The 18,489-nt window shown below is 32.4% G+C and overlaps 1 protein-coding gene across 1 annotated transcript; it reads left to right on the top strand.

The window, feature by feature from the left end:
- Window positions 1-80: 80 nt before the first annotated feature.
- LOC133197126 (glycogen synthase kinase-3 beta-like) lies at window positions 81-11,492 on the top strand. The gene is made up of 9 exons (XM_061332980.1): window positions 81-477; window positions 1,194-1,384; window positions 1,509-1,592; window positions 2,679-2,789; window positions 2,918-3,048; window positions 5,757-5,863; window positions 7,905-8,098; window positions 8,367-8,553; window positions 9,063-11,492. Exons 1-9 carry the CDS (start codon window positions 393-395, stop codon window positions 9,209-9,211), a joined length of 1,239 nt encoding a protein of 412 aa, XP_061188964.1. The 5' UTR covers window positions 81-392; the 3' UTR covers window positions 9,212-11,492.
- The last annotated feature ends 6,997 nt before the right edge of the window (window positions 11,493-18,489 follow it).

Below are 18,489 nucleotides of genomic sequence, written 5' to 3'. Positions count from 1 at the left end.
CGAAGTAGTTGAACGAAATATGCCGAATCAATTTTCTTGGATTCTATTGGTCATATCATCTCACGAACTCTCACGAAAATCACTCGGAACCGATCATCCGTCATTGTAGCTCACCCATTGGAAACCAAATTTGCATAGCATTGTGTGATATTCACCGTAGAATTACTGGGGTAGACGAGGACATTTCGCCCCCGAAGTGTGTTACTTATCTTTGTTAAGTGTGCTGTTTGTAGGAAAGAATGAACAATATCTTCGAAGGTTTTAAGGTTTAATTGTGATCAAGTGAAAGCCGAATATCCGTCAGGTTTCACGAGCGCCATTGGGAGATGTAACATAAAGCTAAGGCTGTACTTTTACAAAGTACGTTTTAATGACTCTGTTTTAAAAAGACAATGAGTACGCGTCCTCGGACCACATCGATCGCTGAGGGTGTTAAATCTGGTTCTAACGCTCAGTTTGGAGGGATGAGAACTATAAGTAAGTGATTGATTCTCCATCAGTAGCTAGGCCAAATTAGGTCAGTCAGAAACAAACATGGCGACGTAATGGGACGATATGTGAAAGAAATGTCCATAACCTACTGTTATGGCAGCAAACATTCAGAAAAAGTCATTCTGAAAAAGAGATTGTATTTCACTGATTTGCTGCTTTGTAATTTTAATTTGACTAAATGATTTTTAAACCATGTAAACGACCGTGTAGAAAGGTCATGGTGCTCCTGTATGCATCAGACAGTCAGAATGAAGGCAGATGGTAGAGCAAATGAAATTGCTTTCCTTAATGTAGTCATAATGGAAAAAGAGAGTAAATGATTAGGTAGTTAAAGTTAAAGTAAATTAATTTTTACATAGTGATGTGTAATTGAATGACTCAATGAGGGAAAACTGTGTACCCTGAGTATTAAGGGAGTTGGTGTAAACTTTAATATTTATTTTAAGATTTTGTTAAATATAATTTTAGAAATTATATATTTATTTCAATCCACTTTTTGTTATAATTTTAATGATAAATGTACATTGTGCATTACATTATTTTCTTATTCATTTTCTTTGGATTTGATATATCCGAACTGATGTGGAGGAGACCTTAGCTTGTTAAGATTTACAGCAGTCGTGTAATATTGACATACTGCTTAAAAAGTGTATTTTTTAAGTAGTTGAGCATTAATGTAAAGAATATTTTGAAATATGCAGATAAAGATGGAAGTAAAATAACAACAGTGCTGGCCACAGCTGGGTCTGGCTCAGACAGAACTCAGGAAGTCTCCTACACAGATGCTAAAGTCATTGGAAATGGGTCTTTTGGGGTGGTATACCAGGCCAAACTGGTGGAAACAAATGAACTTGTGGCAATTAAAAAAGTGTTGCAAGATAAGAGATTCAAGGTATTTCTTCTCCATAAGTTTTTGTAAATCGATTGTGAATCATTATCAAAATTAAAGAATTGTTTCCTAAATATCTTTTCTGTTCATTATGGTTATATTTAAAATCATTTTTTTTTAATTTCAGAATAGAGAGTTGCAGATCATGCGGAAGCTAGAACATGTTAATATTGTCAAGCTGAAATACTTCTTTTATTCTGCTGGTGAAAAGGTAAACATATGCCATTCATAACTCATATGGTCAGTGACAAGAAGATCTTTTGTGATCGTAAGGTGTCCATCATCTGCCTGTCTCTTTGTTCATAATTTTTTTTCAAAATGCTACCTACCCTACAGTTTTAATCTAATTTCAGTATAAATTTTCTACACAAGTAGACTACATAACTCCGTGTATTTCTTTTTTTTTTCATTTCGACAAATATTGTTGCCTTGATTACTAAAAATAGACATTTCTGTGAAATTCCTTCAAAATGCTATTCCTTTAACAGTTTTGACCTGCTTTCAATCAAACTTTCTAAACAAAATGATTAGACAAAGATCCATAATTCTGTTAACCAGTTTTTGATTTAGGCAAACACATTGCAGGTCACTCAAAATACAAAATTCTGTGAATTCTCCTACAGGTTTGTTCTGATTTTAATACAGTATTAAAAACTTGTTTAATCCGGACACCACTGAATCCAAAGAAATTGAGCAGATTACACAAAATTCCAGCTTAGACAACATTTTAAACAAATGAATTTGCTGAAATGGAATTAAGGATAACATTGTATTAAGCAAGATTTTGGACTACACTTCATTTGGATTAGACAAGTTTGACTGTAAAACTTTATATATACGTAGTATGTACAAGTAGACTTCTGTATTTTTGCAGTGTTACCATGGTCACTAACAAAAGAAATTTCTATGAATTTATTTCAAAATGTTACTCCTCCTACAGTTAGTCTGATTGAAATTAAACTTGCCACAAAAAAGAGATTAACCTTGGATCAATATTCTTTTTATTGCTGCTGCCATAGTTTTAAGTTCAAGTGCTCCTTTTCTCTTCTTTTGTTAAAAGTATGAAACAGTAGAGCTACAGTCTTGTCAGAGACTTCTAGTTCTCATTAGAAACAAATTGATGCCATCATACAAACAAACATTGTCATTCTATGTCAGATGTTGCCAGAACTCCTGCAATACTGTTCTTTATCTGCTTGTAATTCAACTCTATGAAGAAGGGTGAGAATGGAGGTAGCTTTATGAAAAAAAAAAAAAAAAAAAAGCAAAGCATGACATATGAAAAATTTAATTTCAGAAAGACGAAGTGTTCTTAAACCTAGTTTTGGAGTATGTGCCAGAGACAGTGTATAGAGTAGCTAGGCATTACAGTAAATCGAAACAAACAATACCAGTTCTATACATTAAGGTTAGTAAAATCACAATTTACAGAAGTAATAAAGATTTCATTGCAGATCCATACTAAAATGTCATGGGTTCAGGTTTTGACAATTTGTAAACATTGTTTGGAAATATATATCTTTTATTGTATTTCAGCTTTACATGTACCAATTATTTAGAAGTTTAGCCTACATCCACTCGCAAGGTGTGTGCCATAGGGATATCAAACCTCAAAACTTGTTGTTGGATCCTGAAACTGGTGTTCTTAAACTGATTGATTTTGGAAGGTTTGTACTTGCTTTTAAGTCTCTTCATCCCATCAAAAAAACTGGAGCAAACTGAAATGAACATTTTTATAAAACTATCAATTAAGCAATTAATAGTGATGCAAAACATTTGGCCCATGATAAAAGACAATAAGTGCCTGGAAATCAGAGTTGGAATATCTGCCAAAATTCTTCATTAATACTTGAGACAAATGGTAGCAAGTATTTTTTTTTTACTTTTTTTTTTAATATTTGTTAATGAAATATAGTTAATGGTACATTTACTGCATACTCCATTTGTTTGTTCAGTACTTTTTTCCCTGTAGTATTACTTATGAACAATGAATTGAAATGTAATTTACAAACATTCTTTAGTTTATTTGAAGGTAAATTTAGTAAGGATAAGTGTTATGATATTAAACTGATTGAAATGAAAATGTCCACAATGATTGTGTTTTAAAAAATTTTATTTATCAGACTAGTAAACAACTTGGATCAGCTTAGGTTTCAGATGACTTTTGGCAAAATAATTTATTTTGGAACTGTTTTACATCAGTAAATGTATGAACATAAAAACATATTGGGCAATATACTTTTATAGCCAGCAAAGAAGTTTGGGTTGGTATATAGGAACCACCTCATCCATATGTCTATCCATGCAATCTTGTCCAGGCTATAACTTTGTTATGGAGAATCACTGGAAGCTAATACTTGGTACAAAGATTATTTATATCCTGAGGCTGTGACCCCAAGGTCATTCCAGCAAGTTCAAATCACTGGGCAGTGGCAGAAAAAGTATAAAATCTGTCTGATTTCTAAAATCCAAATAGAGAAACATTTGAAGTTCAAGCCCAACACAAAGATTGTTAAAGACCTTAATATGTGTCAGGGCCGTGACTTGAGGTCATTGTGTCAAGTTCAAGGTCACTTTTGGAATGATATGTAATTTCTGTCCTGACCTTACCTTGCAATGGAGATCAAAAGCAGCTCATACTTATCACAGATATTTCCATATGACCTCAGGATATGTAATGACCTTGACTCAAGGTCATTTAAGCAAGTTAAAGGTCACTGGTGGAAAAATTGTCAAGTTTATTCTGTAACTTTTTAATGGTAAAACATTTTGAGTACATGCTTCAGAAAAATATTACTAATGTCCTGATAGTGCATCGTGACCCAACTAAAGTTATACTGGCAAGTTCAAGGTCATGACAAAAATAGTATAAAACTTGTATCTAGTTTAGTATTCTTTCATAGATAAGTATTGGAGATTAAAATTTTAAAGATTATTTTTGAGCTGAAGGAATGTTATAACCTTAAACCATTGTGGCAAGTTCAAGGTCACTGGAAAAAAGTGTAAAATTCATGTCAGGTTCATAATTTTCTGATGGGGAAACATCAGAGGTCCATAACTCACTCAAAGATTACATATGACCATAGGATATGTCATATTTTAACTGTCATTTTGGCAGGGTCAAGGTTATATTTAGAATATTGTGGGCACTATTAAAAATGCAGCAGGGTTGTATATGGGCACCTTTTAAAAATGTATAATTTTGTGAGCTAATTCACAGTACCTCAAGTTATTGTTTCAGTTATGTACAAAAGGAAGTCATAAATCTTTTTATTAAATTATTGTTTGCACAATGATGCTCAGTGTTTTTGCTAAGAACCTACCAGCCAAGTTAACTGCTTCAATTAAAGAAATGCCAGTTACCAATATCAAAATTAAAAGACATTGTTGAACCATCCATTTACACAGATACATTACTGATAAACCTTATTTTAATGATTTCATGAAGCATGACTAGATGAAAATATTTGGGTCCTGACTTTTAAAATGCTAAAATGGTGGAAATGAAACAGCTGGCAATGATATATATTTCTGCTTGAAAAAGAATGAAACAAGTCTTTATGTTGAATGGACAACTGGATGGCATTTTTAATAAGCATTTATAGAAACTAATATTTTGATACATTAAGTCTGAAAATTAGAATGATATGGTCAACACAGTTCCAAAAATGCTCTAGGCCAATAAAGGGTTTGAAATTAACAGTTGCCCACTTGCCATTTGTGATTTATTTTCTGTGTGAGCAACTTTAAATTATGTTCAAGTTTTCCACATTGCCATTAGAAAATTTATGATGATAAATATTTGTTTTCCAAATTTGTCTAAATGTTTTGAAAAATATAATCAATAAAGCACTTCATAATTACTAGTAAGAAGCACTTCTACTTAAAGCTTTTAAGTCGTGGTTTCGGACACATTGTGGCATGGACAGGGTCAGTGAGCCCAAGAATCCAAATTTGTGAATGAAACATGCCATGTGCTCTACATCTTGTAATTAAATAACCGTAATCATATCAACCAGTAACAGAAATGTTCCATTTCAAATTCAGATAAGTTGTGCATAATGATAATATAATAGAAAAGTTAAAAAAAACTAAGCCTATAAATAAATAGATTTTTTTTTTCTTGAATAGATGTATAGGTAAATAATTTGCAAATAAATATTGATGTGGGCCCCTAGAATTCCAAGGTTTAGAAGCCCTCATGGCTAGGAAAGGTTTCAAGTTAGTTTAAAACCCTGTATTAAAATTGGACTCTAGACTTTTACTTTGAAATAAAGAGAAAACAATGGATGCTAGGGTACTGAGTGTATATGTTTAATTTCTTTGTAGGTGGATTGTGTTGTGAAATACAATATTCTTTTATTTCTTTTCACAGTGCAAAGGTATTGGTGCGAGGAGAACCCAATGTGTCCTACATTTGTTCTCGTTACTACAGGGCTCCTGAGTTGATTTTTGGTGCTTCAGATTACACCTGTCAAATAGGTATTTAGTTTAGTTTACCTGTTAGGAACTATTTCCAATAATTAAAAGAATCAGATTACTACTTATGATGCCCAAAATTGATATGTATGAAAACTTTTGTTGTTATGATTGTCATTTATACATAATGGATATTAAGATGTATGTCTGAAGAGTGAAATGTGGCTTTTTAAGCTCACCTAAGCCAAAGACTCAAGATAGCTTTTCTGATCAAAATTTTGTCTGTTGTCTGCCACAACTGACGGCTTTGTTATTGTTGTCGTAAAATTTTCATCTTTTCCACAACCATTTGATCAGTTTCAACAAACTTGACACAGAGTATCCTTGGGTGGAAGGGACTCAAGTTTGTTCTAATGAAAGGCCACACCCCTTAGCAAAGGGATATTATTAAGAAATTCTGAAAATTTAGTGAGGTCATTTAAAAATCTTTTTCTCAAAAAACCACTAGGCCAGAACAGAAGTTGAAACTTATGAAAGCTTCCTGACATAGTGTAGATTCAAATTTGTTCAAATTATGACCCCCAGGGGTAGGGTGGGGCCACTACTTTGCAATCAAAGTTTTACATTGGAACATATGAGGGGAAAAATCTTTAAAAATCATCTTTTCAAGAACAGCAAAACCATGATCAGTCATTTTTAAATTGTGTGGTGTAGATTCAAGTTTGTTAAATGACCCCCGGCAGGGCTAGACAAATAGCATTGCCCGACGCCCGGGACAACCAATTTTGTTTGGTGGGCAAGTTATTTGATAAGTGGTACCTGCCCGCGGACAAGTGCTTCTCCAGTTAACAAAAAATCAAATGTTGTTTGTTTTATCGCTGTTGAAATGTAATGAATCACAGTAGAGCACCTGTTTTTCGCTGCTGTTCATTACTACATCGAATACTCGGTCGGAACTCCTCTAGAATTTACCCATTTATGTGTAGTTAAAATACACACAGGACGTAAAACATAGCAGCTATCGATTCCATGTCAAAAAAGTTGAAGAGGATTTTAGACCTTTTTAGGTATTGTAAAAAATAATGTAAAAATTCATCCCGTGAGTACAAACGTGTTATACTGATATTAAAATTGGAGCTGTTGACTGGCGATCACTGAAAGCCACAATCGACATGCAGTGGTGGTTTTCATAATCAAATACTTTATAATATTCAAAAAAAAAAATTTTCTATCTTTCAGTATTTTTGGGATGTTAAAGTAATACAGAGAAAAGTTTAAAATATGCGCACTGCACAAGCTAAGAAATCTACATGGAACAAGACTTACCCCTAAATTTTTCCATGCAAAAAATTAAGTGATTTTATGTCTAGTTTGGTTCCCATGTAGTGTATCAGTTGAGAAATAATTTAATGTTTAACGATAATGCTTTAATTTTATGTTAATTAAGAAAAAGTGGGACAAGCATATTTTTTGGTAGGACAAGTAATTTTACGATGGTAACCTGTCCGAGGGCAAGTACTGAAAAATTCTATTTGTCTACCCCTGCCCCGGGCGTAGGGTGGGGTCACAATATGTGAACTAAGTTTTACATAAGAATATATAAGGAAAAAAATCTGCTGATGAGGAACAGAAGGGCCATAGTGATTCAGGTAAGCACTGTGGTCCATAGGTGTCTTGTTACTATGTTGCCTTTGTGAACACACAGATAACAAATTGCTGAAGTATCTGTGCTCTTTCAAAATACTACATGTACTCCTCTCGAGTTTTGGTCTGATTTCAGTAAGGATTAGAACACAAAAAGACTTTACTATGATGCATAATTTTACAAGCTGGTTTTTGATTTCGACCAACAATTTTGCCATGTTTATAAAAAATTAAAATTTCATTGAAATCCTTTTAAAACATTACTCCTCCTACAGGCCTGGTCCGAATTTAATAAGACTTTGAATACAAGTAGAGTACATAAAGATACATCTTACTTTATTATAAGTATACACCAGGAGAGCTACAGTCTTGTCAGAGAACTATCTCAAGAGACATTTTCTGATATTTATTCTATTAGTATAAATACTCTTCTTTCAATGAGAAGTTTTTTTTTCCACAGATGTATGGTCAGCTGGATGTGTTTTAGCAGAACTACTGTTAGGACAACCCATTTTTCCTGGGGACAGTGGTGTTGACCAGTTGGTTGAGATCATCAAAGTTCTTGGAACCCCAACGAGAGAACAGATTCGAGAAATGAACCCCAATTACACAGAATTCAAGTTTCCTCAAATTAAAGCTCATCCCTGGACAAAGGTAATGTAACAAAATCTGTTATGACCCACTATCAACTTTGTATCAAACATTTGAAATGCATTTTAAATTTTTTAAAAGTTTACATGTATTAAAAGTATGTTGTTAAGAAAGTAAAAATAGGAAATATGTAAATCAGAAGATAGTTATCCTATTTGATTGTATATGACCTGAGGATGTGTTGAAGTCAAGTTCAGGGTCAAGGTTATTTTTACTTTTTAGAAGTCAAAACTGATAAGGATATCATAGAGTATCTGTGGTTTATTTTTAGGTCTTTCGTCCAAGGACTCCTCCAGAAGCAATTCAGCTGGTCAGTCGCTTACTTGAATATACTCCATCTGCAAGGATCTCTCCGCTGGAAGCATGTGCCCACACTTTCTTTGATGAACTGAGAGACCCTAACACCAGGTTGCCAAATGGCAGAGAACTACCACTCCTGCTAAATTTCACTTCACAGGGTAAGTGAAGGTTCTTGTATTTTTTTTTTTAACTGCAGTTACATGTATATATGGATTAGTTTATTTATTGTATGTTTACTTGCATCATTTTATAGATACATAGTATTAATTGTTTGAATTAAATTTCAAGTTCTTTAATGTTAAAATTTTAAACTCTTATTTTTTTCTATAGCAATTCATGATTTTCCAGATTCCTCCTTAATAAATACAAGTACACGTATTTCACAGATTTGGGGCTTGTTGGTTTAGAATGGTTTTCTTTCAAATTTGCAAATTGCTAATTTCATGAATTTGGTTATCACTTTTTGGACCTACTTCTCAAATACTGAAATACATGTAGTGTGATAGGGAAATTTGTAACAGGTCTTTTAGTGTTCAAATTCATTTAATTCAAAATTCTGTGTGCAAACAGTATATCTGCCCAAGTTCTTCAAAAAAATCATAATTGAGAACCAACAAATACTACTTAATATGTAGCTTTTTTGCGTATGCTTGGTTTTCCTTTACAGAGTTAGCTATCCAACCTAACCTGAATTCTGTCCTTGTACCTCCACATGCCAGAAACGCAACTGATCCTGGTGCAGTGGCTGGAGACAACAATCCTGGTGGTGATGGGGGGACCACCCAGGGTGCCACAGCTGCCACAGAACCTGTGTGAAGTACTAGTCTTGCAATGGCTTCTGTCTGCACGAGCAACTGACTGTTTTGGTAGAGTTTCTTTGATTGACAGTTTATTGTATGTTATATGTGGGAGCTTCTGTCAGAGACATAATATTCACCTGTTTTAAGCTGTTGCAAGCATAACAAACTTCACAAACAAATCAGTGATTTGTAATATCAAATATGGAGTTGATTTGATGGAGACTGATTGAATTTCCATCAGTTGAAAGGGACAGTGATTGCAACATTTCTTCAACAAATACCAAAAAAGATGATGGGACTCCCACTGTAAATTTTCCTGTGATGAATTAGTGTTTTTCTTTTCCTGAACCTAATTTCTTGAGGATGGAGGACATTTTGCCGGTGCAGAGAGCAACTTAAAAGATATCATGGTGTTAGGATTCAGGTTTCAACTGCCACTCTCCAAAATTTGGATGGCTTATATACATTTGCTTGATTTACATTGGAGATTAGACATACAGATTTGTATGATTGCCATTTTTTCAGCTGCATGTGTAGTGATTATTGTTACTAAGATCAATTTTTCAGTAGAAAAAAGGGACAAAGATTGTTTCTTGGATATCAAGTTGATATTATACAGTGCATGATGCATATCTTGAGAACAGAAACACAGTGTGTGTTCTTTGAATTGAATTTTCTTGAGATAGATTTACAGATTTTCTTGAATTCTATTGTTAGATACTTATATGATATGGCGAGACTTGGTTGATGTCTAGTGTAATTGGGTATTATGAAGATAATTAATGTGTATTATCATGTAAATTTGTATCAATGGCACTAAAATAGATAACACTCTCTTTGATCCTTATATGTATATGTCATGTTCAGATATTTGAAGAATGTAGAACTGTTCTAGAAAGAACAAACTTCATTAGTTACTGAACTTTAAAAAAGGCATTTCACATTCAGTTTTAATCAGTGGTTGTATGACTGAGGTATGAATGTTGCTAAATCTTGTATGTGAGAGGTTTCTTTTCTTTTAATGTCGGGTGAAAAATAGGCAAGATATTTATAGATGTTTTAAATCTGAAACTATTTAGTCTTGTTCGTAACTTAACGTATTAGTGTATAGTCATTGTTTTTATTGTTTATATACATTTATAAATATTGTTATTGACTGCAACTGACCTCATTCAGAAAGAGAGTGAAATATAATGTAAAAAAGAAATGCTTAAAATAATCAACATTTTCTGTAACTGTATTTGTTTTATTAAACTCTAATTTGTTAATATATAAGTAATTATCAAAGACAATTTTAACTTTTTTTAAAATTGAAATTTAGTGAAAATTACCAATTATGCCCAGCCTGTATTGAGATCAGTTAGTCCTCTCTACTGTGGAGTATTTTGCCTCAGATCTTAAACATGAACATATCTAGTCGTTTTACCATTGTGAATATTGCCCATTTTTCTGCAAGTGTTCCCATTTTTCCCAAAGAACTTAAGCTTTGTAGTCTTTGGAGAGGCATAGGACTTCAGTTGTTTCCATTTGAAAAAAAACTGAATACATATTATGACGAAAATTTTAAGTAAATTTATAAAACATTTGAAACTGTTCACTTTTCAGTAATGCTGAACATTTTAAAAAAAAATTAGTCTGTATTAAAACAAGCATTGGTTAACTCTATATAAAAGATATAGTCCATATTTTATTTGTGTGTAGAAATGTATACAGATCCTGCCACACAACGGCAAAAAAGTAATACATCTGAAGATTAGAATTATGAACTGTGAGAAGAAATTTTCACATTAAATCTTCAATATTTCAACAAAAATATAAATATTACTGTTTAACTTAGTAAAGTTTATCTCTGTTACACTTTTTGTAGAATTGTATGCATAACTTGCCAAGCACAGGCAAAAATGAATACATATAAAGATTAGAATAATGAACCATGAAAATAATTTTTCATGTTTTTATACTGTATCCACTGTCTGATGGGAAATGTTTTATAAGCATGTGTGTGACGGAAGGGAGTAGTAATGGTGTTCAGACTCAACATTTTATTATGTGGTAGTGATAAAAAGGTACTGCATGCCCTGTATCATAGCTTTCTATGTTTCAAAGATGTTATTTAATCCTCACCATTTCATTCACCAAGTGAACATGATACAACATTTGTGTGAGTGCCAAGATCATTTGTAGATATAAACTTGGTAATTGTTAACAAGGATGCTAGAGCTCTGCATCCTTTACTATAAATATGATAAAAATGTTCTGGAATACAAGTTTAACTTAGAATAAATGACTGAAATGTTCTTTATACGGTTTATTAGTTGTAGATTAGAATAATGCCAGGTTCTAGTTTTGTTACGTATTATTTGTGTGTCTCTGGAGCAAACCTGTTCATGTTGATGAGAACAAACATGTACAAAGCTCAGGGAAAATGAAAATGTTCATAATAAAAAAAATTCTACCTGTTCAGAGTTTCATCCCAGATGTCAATAAATGAATAAAAAATGCCATTATCACTTTTCAAAATCATGTGCAACCCACTTATTCAACATATTCAGTTCTAAAGTTTTGACTATTTACATCAAAGTGATGCTTATTGAAATCTAAATTATTGAACCTGAAGTTCAACACTGTCATTGATTGAATACTGTTGTTTCCATTTATATATTTAAAATAAGTTGTGGTCACAGAATTGCTTTCCCTGTCAGGAGAATTCTTATAAGTCTTCAAAATATATAATATACATACCAAATTCCATATGCTCCTCAGAGCACTTATATCCCAAAATATTTTCAACCAACCACAGATACTGTAAAACCATTTTTGGTGGATCACAAATTTGGTGGATTTAGGTTATTAAAGAACGGAGGTGGTCAAGGTGAGGACAATCTCCCGCTCAGAGACGATATATTTCTCAAGCTCAAGTTCATGGAGAAGTTTTAATTTTCAATAGATTGAAACAGAATATAAAATAAAACAAAAGCTGATAAATGAATGATGCCCAAAAGCAAGAGAAATAGGATGATCAGGGATCAGCAAAATAATTAATTTTGTGCTCGATTACAAATCTTAAAAAAATTACTTGGCCCCGTTTGTCACTATCCTCATGCAAACTAAATAAAACGATCATTCTTGACCTGCATTGGTAAACCTATCTCATTTCCTCTCACATTAGCCTCTTTTGGTCATTTAAGAACATTTAGTGGACAAAGATAAGGTACTTTTGCCCCATTTTTATTCATCTACTAGTATTATATATACAAGTCTTTAGGGATCTAACCATCAAAAACAACGAAAGTGCTTTTTGAATTAAATATAAAAATTCTTGAATAATTCTGTTATTCAATTGACCTTTCAGTTACATTATTTACAGTGATTAATTATCATACGTGAATAGCAAAGGGGCATAACTTCTTTCCGTAAAATACAAATTAATAAATTAACCAAGTGGTGCAGAATTTCTAACACCTGGTAAAGATCATAGGTGCTTGTGGAGAGGACAACCCCCCCCCCTCCCCCCCCCCCCCCGATATATGACCCCGGGCTTGTTGGATTTTTTTTTTTTTTTTTTTTTTTGATTTTTTTTAATTTTATTTTATTTTTTAAATTTATACTTATTACACTTCCTTATCATGTATACCATACAAAAAAATTGGGTTAAAACTCAAAATAACCGTTCCATACAAAAAATACCTCACTATACATAATAAGAGAGATAATCAACAGAGAAAAATAGGTTGGGGTCATTAAAAAATCTTCCCAAGAACCACTAGGCCAGAATAGATCAAATTTACGTGGAAGCTTCCTGAGGTAGTGCAGATTCTAAATTATTCAAATCATGGCCCCCTGCGGGGTAGCGTGGGGCCACAATAGGGAATCAAAGTTTTACATTGAAATATATTGGGAAAATCTTTAAAAATCTTCTTCTCAAGAATCACTGGGCCAGAAAAAGTGAAACTTGTATGGAAGCTTCCTAAGGTATTGTATTTTCTAAATTATTCAAATCATGGCCCCTGGGGTAGGGTGGGGCCACAATAGGGAATTAAAAATTCTAAGTTGAAATATATATATACATAAAAAATCTTTTGAAAATCTTCCTCTCAAGAACCACGCCGTCACGTTAGTTCAGTCGGTAGAGCGCTCGCTCCGTGATCGGAAGGCCGTGTGTTAGAATCACGGCCACGACTGACCTAAGTCGATTAAGGAGGTTCGATCCTGAGCCTTTGAGCAGATTTTGGTCTGGACCTTTATTTCTAAAATTCTGCATCATTTTTAAGTTCTAACATTAAATCTGGATTCTACAATGCAAATTAAACTATATCCAATGAAAAAACCGCGATTAAATTCCATTCAAATAGGATTTAGCCAGGAACCATATTTTGTGACGGAAGGTTTTTTAGAAGAAAGTGATCAATTTTTCCCTTTTGAAGTATATACAGTACTGTTAAGTTTAGATTCCTATTTTTCCGTGCTGGTTGCACACAGAGCTGTTTTTTTGCAGTGAAATGTTTTATTCTGGTTCTGAAATATCTGTTAAATTATTTCTCATGAATTCTTTCATTATATTGTGACAAATATAGTAAATATATTCTGAAAGTCCTGGAAAAAAATAAGCCAATTTTAACATAAAATTAACACCTTTTTAGTAATATCTAAAAATTTACATCATAGACCCCAACTTTTGTTTGTCTTTTCTGAATATATAAGATATCTTTGACCAATCTGCTTAAATTCAGCAAAAGTTTAAGACTTTAAAATGATTTTTTTTGCTTGTTAAATTTTTAATGCCAGAAAAATCTCATTTTGTGAGTGCAGAAAGGTCAAATAATTGATTATGCGAAGCAATTTGCAACTTTTTCTTAGTCACAATTTTAATGTGTTTTTTTTTTTTTTAAATAGAGTAATATTTTATTTTGTCCCATTTTTTATTTGGATAAAAGCATTGGATGGAAAACGTCGAAGATGTGATTTTTGATTAAGACACAAATTTCAATGCAAAAAGGTCATATTAAATGTACTGTGGCACCAAAAGAAGCATATTGACCCCCATTTTTTGTTTTGATTTTTAATTAAGCTATGTATGTAGAAACAAAAAATATACTTGACAAAAAAAGTTTAAGACTTTAAATATCAGGATCCAACCTCGTTAAAAAAAAATAGGTAGCAACTGTTCCTTCGCCAACACTCAGCACTTTGAAGTAAAAGATTAAGGAGGAATGCCACACCAAAATTTTATTTAATAGATCTTTAAGAAATCCCTTTTAAACTATGGTTTCACCATTGAAAGACTGATATTAGCTTTTAATTAATTTATACGAATTTTTTATTTTTTTATTTTTTATTTTTTTTTTTTTTTTTTTTTTTTTTTTGCATTTTATTTTATTTTTTTTTATTTATTTTTTTTTTTTTTTTGCATTTTTTCAGAGAAAATGTTAAAAAAAATGTTTTGTTTGCAAGTAAGATATGATGCTTTATGGTTTAACATTTGCTTTTAATAAATGCTTTATATGAATGTCTAATAAAATTTATTGATATAGGCTGGATAGACATTTTATTTTTTAAATAAAAAAATTATTTATGAAAGCACATGCATGATTTGTGAATATCTTTTAAACCTATGGTTAAAATCTTCATAAAACTAGTCACAACTTGGGAGAATATGTTTGTCAATCATATTTTAAAAAGAAATTGAAATGAAATTGAGAAATTTTAGGCAAAAAAAATATTTTAATATTTGGACCAATCCCGATCAAAATTAACACATAATGAATAAAATAATAATTTACCGCCTTCTTCTTGTATTTACCACTAAGAAATTTATTTGATTATCAAGTTCAATTACTTTTTAACCTGTATTACCCCTAAACAAACTAGTATTCTTGAGAAAATGTTATCTATTTCCAATTATTACAAAATTCTGATTGGGATCAGTTTAATTTTGACCTGGATTGGCTAAAAAGAAATTATTTCTCTAAAATTTCGCATTTTCATTTCAATTTCAATGCAAACAAATTCGAATAAAATAATTTCAAGCTAATATCAGTCTCTCAATGCTGAAACCATAGTTTAAAAGGGATTTCTTAAAGATCTATTAAATTAAATTTTGGTGTGGCATTCTTCCTTAAGTTGCGGGTCCTTCGGATGAGACCTTAAAAACCGAGGCCCTGTGTCACGGTAGGCCTTGGCACGATAAAGAACCCTCACTGCTCAATGGCCCCGAATGCCCAGTATAGGTCTAAATTTGAAGCTCTTCACCGGTATATGGTGACGTCTCTATATGAGTGAAAAATTCTCGAACGGGACGTAAAAACAACATATAATCAATCAATCAATCTCAAGAACCACTGGGCCAGAAAAGATGAAACTTATATATAAGCTTCCTGAGGTAGTGTATTTTCCAAATTATTCAAATCATGGCCCCTGGGTATGGTGGGGCCAAAATAGGAAATCAAATTTTTATATTGAAATGTATGGGTAAAAACTTTAAAAAAAAAAAACACTCTTCTCAAGAACCACTGGGCCAGAAAAGGTGAAACTTATATGGATGCTTCCTGAAGTACTGAAGATTTTAAATTACTCAAATCATGATCCCCCGGGGGTAGGGTGGGGCCACAATAAGTATTATAAGGGGGAAAATATGGTGAAGAACAACAGTCAGTTATTCAGGTGAGCATTGTAACCCATGGGCCTCTTGTTTTCTTTAAACATACTGTGAAATTTCAAAATTGAGGATTGTCTCCCTCATGCATAGCTCTGATCCTTCGACGTATTTGGCTCCAGTCTTTGGCACCTTTTTTCCGCTCTTCGATCCAAGTCCTTTTATTTAAATACTTTGGATTTCCAACGTTTCGGCTTGAGCATCACTGAAGAGACATAATTTGTCAAAATCCGCATCTGGTACCGTATATGACTTACATACCTTAAAAAATGACTGAAAAATAAATTATTTATCAATAAAAAAAAATAATGAAATAAGGGAATCAAATGTGTAAAAGATGATACTACAGCTGTAATAACAGTTTTTGGAAAAAAAAAATGAACTGGCAGTGGCGTATACATTCCTATCTGCTAATGTGTAGGCTAGTGAGAAGTCACAGATTTAACCTGAGGTGCAAAGTGTGTGTAGGTAAGGATCGAGAAGGTCGCCCCCCCCCCTCTCGATAGGGATTTGGGAAAGGGGGGGGGGTCGGTGGGATCTTTTTTGCGAAGACATATACGATTGTCCTCTACAATTTGACAAGTGAAAATAATACATGTATTGTAAATATTTTTTTTTCAGTTTAGATCATGGTATGAAGACTACTTAACAAAACTTTTTACTTATTTTACTCTACTTAGAAAATATGGAAACTTCCTTACTGATTAATTTAAATACGATCAATACATTTAATTTCCTACTAACCAAAAAAAAAATTTCCAGTAATAATTTTATTTTCTACACTAATCATGGCCTCCTGTTGCTGTCAGTGGTTTTCAAATTCTCTGATACAGACTTAATAAGACACTTGAGTTGGAATTAAAAAAATCCCAGCTATAGGAAGTTTTGTCATTAAATATATAATAAAACTGTCAACGTTGGATAGGTATATAAAAGTACGGATTGCTAAGAATGCTATTTTGGCATTTGCAACAAAATAAAATTAATAGATAAGAATTATTATCATCTTTTCTTCCTTTTTCCGACCAATTTTTTATCCCTAAGAAAATGATGTGTAGGCTACAGCCTTTTTGCCTATATGGAATATATGCCACTGACTGGTTTTTCTATGAACTTTTAGAATTGAGAAATATCTTGTCTCAAGAGTGGGGGGTTGTCCTCACCTTGAACGCCTCCATTTTTTTTTTTTTTGGCAGATATAATTTTGGTGAATCCTATTTCATGTTTCTGGAATACATTTTCTCATGTATATCTACACCCACTTAATATTATTTCCTTTATTTCTTATAAAAACCATTGCCGTTAATCAGTCCGTAAACAACACTAAGCAGGCTACCTGCATAAATTTCTTCAGCAACGGCTGTTCCATCAATTATGCATACAATGACATACACATCTATAATACAAATCTTTAACATATTTAATGTACTTTGAATGTTTTTGTTTTTTTTAAATAAAAATATAAATATAAACAATAAAATGTCTTTCTTTGTTTGATAGTACGGGAATTAACGTCGCAGCTATTGCAGAAAAAATTCACATAACCCGCTTACGCGGGTTATGTATTTTTTTCTGCAACAGCTGCTACATTAATTCCCGTACTAACAACCAAAGATAAAATGTAATATTTTTTCTTTGATCAGTTTAGTGAAAAAAAAATGTACTCGAGCATAAAAGAAACGTGAAAGGCTTTCTCAAGTTCTATATAATTCACCAACAAACCACATACCGGTACACATCTCAAGCATTATACATGTACCCGTGCAATTTATTAATTTTTTTTATATCATACTTGAATTAACTTGAAAACCAATTGTAAACTTGGCGACTTTCATTTTCGTGATTCTCTGTTAATCATTAGAATACACTGTAAAAATTGTGTTTAGGAAATAAACACTACTGTTACATCTTTAGATCTAAACATGTATAGTATTGTGTTTAAAAACTAAACACTTATGTCTTAACATGTTTTATATCTAAACGCGTTTAGAAATTAAACACGTTTTACTGTAAAGTGCAGAGTTATCTTCCCGGAAATGACACACATATATTTGAACGTTAATTTGAGCGGCTATCTAAACAAAGAAAACACAACAAGCTAAGGTGATGTATCAATGAGAGTTATGACAACCCAGTTCAAGGGATAACCATGACGAAATAGTGAAATACGTGAAAGGGTATCTTGCTACTGCAATACATTAAAGGTTTGTTTTCTTTTTCTTTGAATTAATGAGCACGATGAGCAATGTAAACAGTAAATAACTGGTAAATAAAGTTGACTTGGGATATCTTGAATTCGTTAATAGACTTGTAGGAGAGGAAATAATATTCAATGTCATTAAAAACATCTATATTTATATCAGTATAGTTTCACTAAAACTTGAACAATTTCGTTTTTCTTAGTAATGTAAAATATCAGTGAAAGTGTGCTTATTCTAAAATCAGGCTTTCTTTCCTACAGGCACTGTACATAGTCCAGATTGAACTCAAAATACACGTATCAGAGTACCTGGTGTCATCTTCAAGTGCAATTTTGTTGTTCCATAATCAACACTTTGAAACTTCATTTGTTGAAGATTACTGAGTTAATTCGACAGTGTTTACAATTATCCTCGTGCATTCGAAATGGATTACTTTCTAGC

Source organism: Saccostrea echinata, unplaced genomic scaffold (genome assembly GCF_033153115.1).
Source record: "Saccostrea echinata isolate AGI-Se365-2 ecotype Australia unplaced genomic scaffold, CSIRO_AGI_Sech_v1 ptg000030l, whole genome shotgun sequence".
NCBI classification, from domain to species: domain Eukaryota; kingdom Metazoa; phylum Mollusca; class Bivalvia; order Ostreida; family Ostreidae; genus Saccostrea; species Saccostrea echinata.
The sequence above is the reverse complement of the archived record's forward strand: the minus strand, read 5'-3'. Positions and strand labels throughout refer to the sequence as shown.

Bases quoted from the DNA above. Each gene is read 5' to 3' on its own strand.
- LOC133197126 (XM_061332980.1), top strand. From the start codon at position 393: ATGAGTACGCGTCCTCGGACCACATCGATCGCTGAGGGTGTTAAATCT. The intron at 478-1,193 runs GTAAGTGATTGA...TGAAATATGCAG, and splicing joins TGGAGGGATGAGAACTATAA to ATAAAGATGGAAGTAAAATA. The intron at 3,049-5,756 runs GTTTGTACTTGC...TTCTTTTCACAG, and splicing joins AAACTGATTGATTTTGGAAG to TGCAAAGGTATTGGTGCGAG.